Source organism: Fragaria vesca, linkage group LG3 (assembly GCF_000184155.1).
Source record: "Fragaria vesca subsp. vesca linkage group LG3, FraVesHawaii_1.0, whole genome shotgun sequence".
NCBI classification, from domain to species: domain Eukaryota; kingdom Viridiplantae; phylum Streptophyta; class Magnoliopsida; order Rosales; family Rosaceae; genus Fragaria; species Fragaria vesca.
Window position 1 is genome coordinate 7,755,486 of NC_020493.1, and position 6,903 is coordinate 7,762,388.

The 6,903-nt window shown below is 36.6% G+C and overlaps 2 protein-coding genes across 3 annotated transcripts in view; one reads left to right on the forward strand and one right to left on the reverse strand.

Moving 5' to 3' along the window:
* LOC101291324 overlaps positions 1 to 6,903 on the forward strand; it is a 28,517-nt gene that overhangs the window by 12,509 nt on the left and 9,105 nt on the right. The gene's annotated exons all lie outside the window — the stretch shown is intronic.
* Positions 3,628 to 6,489, reverse strand: LOC101305147. Of its 2 annotated transcripts, none has more exons than XR_184213.1 (4): positions 6,012 to 6,489; positions 4,982 to 5,147; positions 4,804 to 4,888; positions 3,628 to 3,930 (listed from the first exon to the last, which is right to left on the reverse strand). XR_184213.1 is itself a non-coding variant. In XM_004293929.1 (4 exons), exons 2-4 carry the CDS (start codon positions 5,091 to 5,093, stop codon positions 3,790 to 3,792), a joined length of 321 nt encoding a protein of 106 aa, XP_004293977.1. In that variant the 5' UTR covers positions 5,094 to 5,147; positions 6,012 to 6,489; the 3' UTR covers positions 3,745 to 3,789. The 2 variants fall into 2 exon arrangements, 1 of the variants encoding a protein (XP_004293977.1); XM_004293929.1 differs by having other exon boundaries at positions 3,745 to 3,930; positions 4,804 to 4,871.

Below are 6,903 nucleotides of genomic sequence, written 5' to 3' on the forward strand. Positions count from 1 at the left end.
TGCAATACAATATTTTCCTAGTCAGTATATACATTAAAACACAAAAGAAAATCAACTTAGATACGGACAAATAAAGTTTACTACCCTTAGTAAACTTCTACTGGGGGTAGTAAACCGGCCAAGATAGGACGACCACCTCTGATCGGAGACGAAGGAGGTTAGATGAATCATAAACATCTACAGGTTATGCACAATGCTTTTATACACGTGCTCTAGCAAACTAAAAGCTCAACCCACTGCAATGAATCAAAGCTCATGCAATTGCAGCCCAAGTCTCCCCAAATTTAAAACACAAAGGAGTCCATGATCAAAAGTAATCACATACAGAAGGATCAGTAAAAGAAAATTAGTACTCAAATTTATGATTCAAAGCTAATGCTTGTCGTGAGTGAAAGTAAATTGGATTCCCATGAGCAAAAGTAAACTTGAACATATACTAGAACAATATATGACTTCTGTGAAATTGATTTATGTATCTTCTGAGAAAGGAAACATTTTTCTACCAATTTCACTTCTAACAGTAAAACTCTCACTCTAACAGTAAGAACTCCATGTAAATTCCAATTAAACATAAGCGCAATTTGATTAAAATTACCACTAAAGCACCGACTGGCTTGGCGGTTCCAGATCTGGCCGCGTTCCTAGTCCGAGCGGCGGCGTTGGTAGCTGCGGTGACCGGAGGAAGCTTCACGTAGCCGTTGGACCTTACCGATATGCTCCTCGGGAGCGCAATCCTCTCCACATTAACATTCTTGGTGTTTTCCTTGTCCATGACGTCACTCGTCTGACTGTGATCGGTCAATTCCTTTTCCTCCTTGCCGTCAATTGACAGGCCACGAATCCCGTTGACGATCCCAAACGGCGACCTTGGCTGGCTCGCCACAGAGCTTGAGGAAGCTTCGATCTCTTTCTGTAAATTCCAATCTCTTTCGGTGCCGGATCTGTGAGTGAGAGTTAGAGAGAGAGAGAGAGGTTTGCAGATCCTTCGTTAGAGAGTCATCGTCGTAGAGGCATTGGTCGGCGTCAGTGACGCTTTGATCGGCGTTGGCTTGCTTCGGCCAGGCATGGCTGGCTTCAGATCTCGTGGAGGATGAGAGAGAGAGAGAGAGAGAGAGAGTTAATGATCGGGAAAAAAGAGGAGAAAAAGAGTTAAATTAGGATGAGGGTATTGACGTCTTTTTATTAGAATTCATTGGAATGGGGTTGGTAAAGAGATTTTCATTGGAATAGGCAATAAACCTTTAAAATTAGTACTAAAGTGTCATTTACTCTAAAAAGAAAACCTTGATCTAATTAGAATCGGAAAATCAATATCTCACAACTCATGCATTTGGTAATTGTTTGACTAGTTTGCACTAGATGATGCCCGCGCGTTGCCACGGTTTGCAATGACAGACATTAACATATCGTAAATGCTTATGTATGGATTATTCTGCTGTTATTTTATGTGTTGATGGTTGCAGCAACATAAGAGGGACATTATATAGACATTATAGACAGTACATTACATGCAGATGACGCAGAAAATGGAATATTAGATTTACAAAAATCCATGAATTTAGCGTCCGATGCCATACAAATGTACAAAATTTGGTCACCCTATTGGATTTGATATTTCTTGACAGCATCAGCGCTTCACCTGTTAACAAAGAGTGAACAACTTGTCAGGATACTTTTATGTTACCAATCCACTTAGGCCGTTTCTTTTTTTTTTTTTTTTTTTTTTTTTTTAATTTTTTACAAATGACTGCGAATTTTTTTTAAATCTCATTGGTGCAAGAAAACAGAGTTAATCTGCAATTAAAGTAGCTCTCTGTAATGCAGCAAAGTATGTCGCGACTCAGTTGCATAAAGAACAGAGGCAAAATTGAATTCTAGGCATTTCAATACATTGTATAAATTTAATTGCCACATTAGGATGATGCCTGCACATTGCCACGGTATGCAATGACGGATAGTAACTTATTGTAACTGCTTTTGTATTACTTAAGAGTGAAAAAGTTCTTACATCAATCACAACTCTGGCCTATTGCAAGACCTCCTCCTGTGTAGTGCTCCACTATATTTAGTGTAGGCTCCAAGCTCATCAGCGGAGCCAATATCTCTAGCCTGATCAAGGAATAAACTTTTGAGTGCCAAGGAAAACCAAAGCTTCATATGTAGAACGGCTCAAATCAAGTCAAATTTCTGAATTTTAATTGAACACACCGCGTATATAACTCTTGCACCTCCTCCGGCAACCATAGTCCAAATTCTTCCCTTAGCGTTCAGTCAATTTCAAAGATGCACATGTCTGCAAGCAATTGACAAATGAACCTGATTAAAGCATGATACTAAATGGAATTATCTAATTGGTGAATATATTTCCTTATGAACATGGGGTGTTTCTGTATGAATATTGAAAGCAATTAAAATTGAATACAACCCAAATCCTGCATGAAAACTATCATTGGCTTTTAAAAAAATGTCATTGATGAGGTAAGGCATCTGTTCGTACCTTTTCATCTAGCCAATGAATAAACATTAATGTAGGACTCATAACTCTTCCAAACAACATTGGAATTCAATATTGCCCCACCTGAAACAATAATATCATGTAAGGTGGTGTTGAAAATGGTACGCTAAAATAGAAGAAACATTAGATAGTATCAAATGGCTTTTGTCAACTGAGGGTAATAACAACAGAAAGTGAATGCAGTTATTGAAGTTCTTGAAAGCACCAGTGTCATCCAGCTCACCTCTCATATCCAAAGGATATGGCTTTCCATCAACCAATGCAAAAGGATTCATCTCCAGAACAGCGAAGTCGAGATCTGAAACATATGAATTGTTAATAAGGTTGTTCTTGAAAATGTACCATCAAATGGAACCGTTAAAGACTTCCAACACCCTTAAAATAGAACCAAAAAAAAAAAAAAAAAAAAAAAACAAACTTAGACAAACTCCTCATTTTCACTTTTAATCAGGATCCCAAAATATAATCTGTTAATGAAATTTGAGCAAAAAATGAACATGAACTCAAGCATCAAGAATCAGACATAATAAAATAACTTGATTGTTCACGGATACAACAACGCAATACCTTTCTTTGTGAGGAATATGGATCGCAATCCAGGCAAAATAAACTATGGCCAAGAAACAAAACCTCTATCAGATCAACAACACACAACAAATACTTCAATTAGATCATGTTAGGAGCTAAAAAGAACACACCCACAACAGATGCTACCGATGAAACCTTCAACATGAAAACCAACACCAAACCAATCCGACGAACACATAACTTTTGATAATAGAATGAATCCACAGAGAGCCCGGCAGACCACTGCCGATGAATAGCCCAAACTACTATTTAAGAATTGATGAAAGCGTTGGTATCAAAACAAAGGTATAAAGACGATTAGGGAAAATGATTACCAGAAAGGTAAGGAACTGAATCAAAGTCTCCTAAACCCACTAAATAAAAATTGTAGTGTTAGACTAAGCATATCCAACCTTAATCATTCAGATGCAGCACAACTACACCAAATCATGATTTACTGAAGTTCAATGAAATTGGCTAACCCCCTTGCGCTGTGAATGCAAGTGGAAGGCAACCACACTCGGCTACTTGCATTCCGAACTGTTCTCAGCTTCATTTTCTTTGTGCATTCATAATCTGCAAAAAAATAACAGTCATTCAATAATTCTGGATTCTTTGGGAACTGCTTAAAGCAAAGCCTTAAGTTAAGTCTTTACTCTTAAAGCAAACCTCAGTGAATTATATTAAATACCATCAATACGTAATTTTTATCGAATGTTGTGTGACATGATTTTGTGGAGCTCATCATAGGGAGAGTATTTTTTTGACAAACACCATAGGGAAGTGAAAAGAACCAAGGAAAGTTCCCATCTAATTTCATAAGCACCTGCTAGTAAATAAGGCTTGACCTGCACATGTAAATGGAGAAAGGCACAATGAATAAGGCTAACAATGCAATGCAATGCAAATATATTTTCAAAACAATTCACTTTCAGGCACATTAATATCACCTACAGGTAAATAAATATGAGTTGAAAAAATGAAAAGTGGGAAGACAAACTATAAAAGGAATTTCACATGTAGTTAAATAGTACTACATTAAAAACTCTCATACAATATACATCAGAGGCACAGAAAGGTAGTAAAAAATTAAAATATAAACAGAAGTATCATTCTCCTCCTTCATAATAGTAATAATTCATATAAAATCCTAAACTCTAAAAGATTATGAAATTCTCCCTTTCAAGTGTAAAAGAAGGTTCACCACTTATGCAACATAGAAAAGAAAGCTGGAACAAAACATCAATGAAAGCTTAAAAGCAGTAGATAATGGCAAAAAGCATTTTTCTTTGTTTCCATGCGCAGGTCAGAAATTTAGAAATTGCAAAGAATTCACAATATTCTTAGCCTAGCCTTACGTGACTTCATTTAACCATACTGCTAGTCTTATGCTCATCTTTTGATCTTTTAGTTGGACGATTTCTATATAAACATAAGTGGTACTTCAACACAAAATCACAGCTTCAGGTGCCACTGATTTCCAACCACCATCAAAAGGACAATTGTGTAATACTTTCCCAGTTCTCTTTAACTGTCATTTCTCCCATGTGAAGATCATTTTGACTTATATAAGCTGATGTTCTAAGAAACAAATTCTGCCATATTGTGCCCATTATATGTAACTTACCCCGAAGACTCAAGATACATCAATTACCCTATTAGACCAGATTTTTACTGAAGAAAATTAATGAACAAAAAGGGCCAAAGTTAACTGTTCTTACTTTCATATTTTTACCAACTCTTCCTGCAAGAGCCAATAGTAATGTGGTTTTCCTGGAACTTGGGAGATCTAAAAGAAAAGTCATTCTGCAAGAATCAATTGAAATAAGAACTGTTTGATAAGAGCTAGAATCCAAATGCGAGAATCAATAAATAATGAAAATGTTACTACACATATACCATCATCACAGGTTTTGTCGTAAGATCTATCACTGCAAGAACATATAACTTCATTGTTATCGAATCCACAAAACCCACCACTCCTCACGCAAACCATCAGTGTGAGGTACATGGTTTTGATCTGGTTCTAAATGTTCCCTGGGCAATGTTAATGCAATGTCTGTTCCTACACCAGCATACCAACTCAGAAGTGATTCATTTTGCATATTAAATCGTAACAGTTCTATTATATTGCCACAATCAATCAATCACAGTCAACTTAGTGGACAACAAAGATTCATGCAAACCTCTTTGTTTTTATATACAAACCCGCTGTATTTATATACAACCTAGAAGCATCTTCATCTATATGTTTGTACATGTCCAAACCCTTTCTTTTTCTCTTTTTTGATCCAATCTTGATAATTGGGCAGTAGGTAGTTTCTTACTAACTCTGTGTACCAAACCATGTATGGCTCCAAAGATAATATATAAAAGAAATGTAATCAATATGTATGTTCAAAGGTTACTGAATGTCTGTATCTGATATATAATGATCATATACATGTCACAGATGAGAAGAGGAGCTGTCTGTTGATGATGATTGATCACTAATTGCCAAATTGTAACAATTTTCTTTATCTTTGTTTTGCACTTTTTTTCCCTTGATTTTCTAAAAAGGGTTTGACCTTAACACTTCATCTATGGATTGAACTGAACAGAAAACTGATGTTAAAAGACATTGATTTACTTTCCACCAGTAGAAAATGATTGGACATCTTCAGCTATAATGGTGATGCAACACACTGCTTCTGGTCTGAAATACCCGTTTCCTACAACTAATTTCATGAGAAAAATTCAGAACCCAATTACAAAACACCACCCATACTACATATGCAACTAACCATACAACTAAATACCTTATTTTGTGAGGAAAACCGATAGCTATCCAGGCAAAATAAAAAATTAGGCCAAAAACAAACCCCAATCAGATCAATAACACACAACAAATACTTCAATTAGATCATGTTAGGAGTTAAAAAGAACATACCCACAACATATGCTACCAACGAAACCGTCAACATGCAAACTAACACCGAACCAATCCGACGAACACAAAACTTCTGATAATAGAATGAACCCACAGAGTCTGCCGGACCACCGCCGATTAAAAACCTAGACTCTTGTTTACGAATTGGTGAAAGTATTGGCAATTTGGCATTAAAACAAAGATAAAAGACGATCAGGACAATTGAAATAGAAACTCAAAATGGATCATATACAGAACAATGTCCTCACCTTGACGATTTGATCATATACAAAACAAAGTCCATACCTCGACGATTACATTGAGAAGAGCAACACATATTTTCATTCCACGAAACCCATCTCTCTCTGACTACAAAGAGCGACAGAGAAGATGGTCAATACTCAATACACTCAAATCCATCATGCAGAAGAAGCCATCAACGCCAGACGTCGACGAAAAACACAAATGGCAACAACCCAGACTCACAAATGTCAAACGCAGTTATATAAAGAACAAACAGGTGTCAAGACAGAGCAGATAATGGTAATTTTGTGATTAGTTGCGAGCTGAGGGCAGAACCGTTTTTTTGCAGGCTGAATGAACAGTTGTAATGTCTTTCTGTTTTAGTAGGGGTTTTTTACACCAACAGTGTCTGAACACTTGGGTGACTGACAATATGGTACCCGAACTTACAAAGTTATCAAAATGGTACCTAAACTCGATTTTTAGTATCTGCGTAATACCTGTGGTTAATCTCCGTCAACGGACTTGTTAAATGAGGCAAAAAGACTTATTTGTCCTCCATTCTCTCTGTCGTCGATCTACCTTATAGAGTTCTAGGTGCTGGACTCTCAGTGCCGGTATGATTTGAGATGGGGGAAANATAATATTTCAGATGGAGAAAGAGACGCTA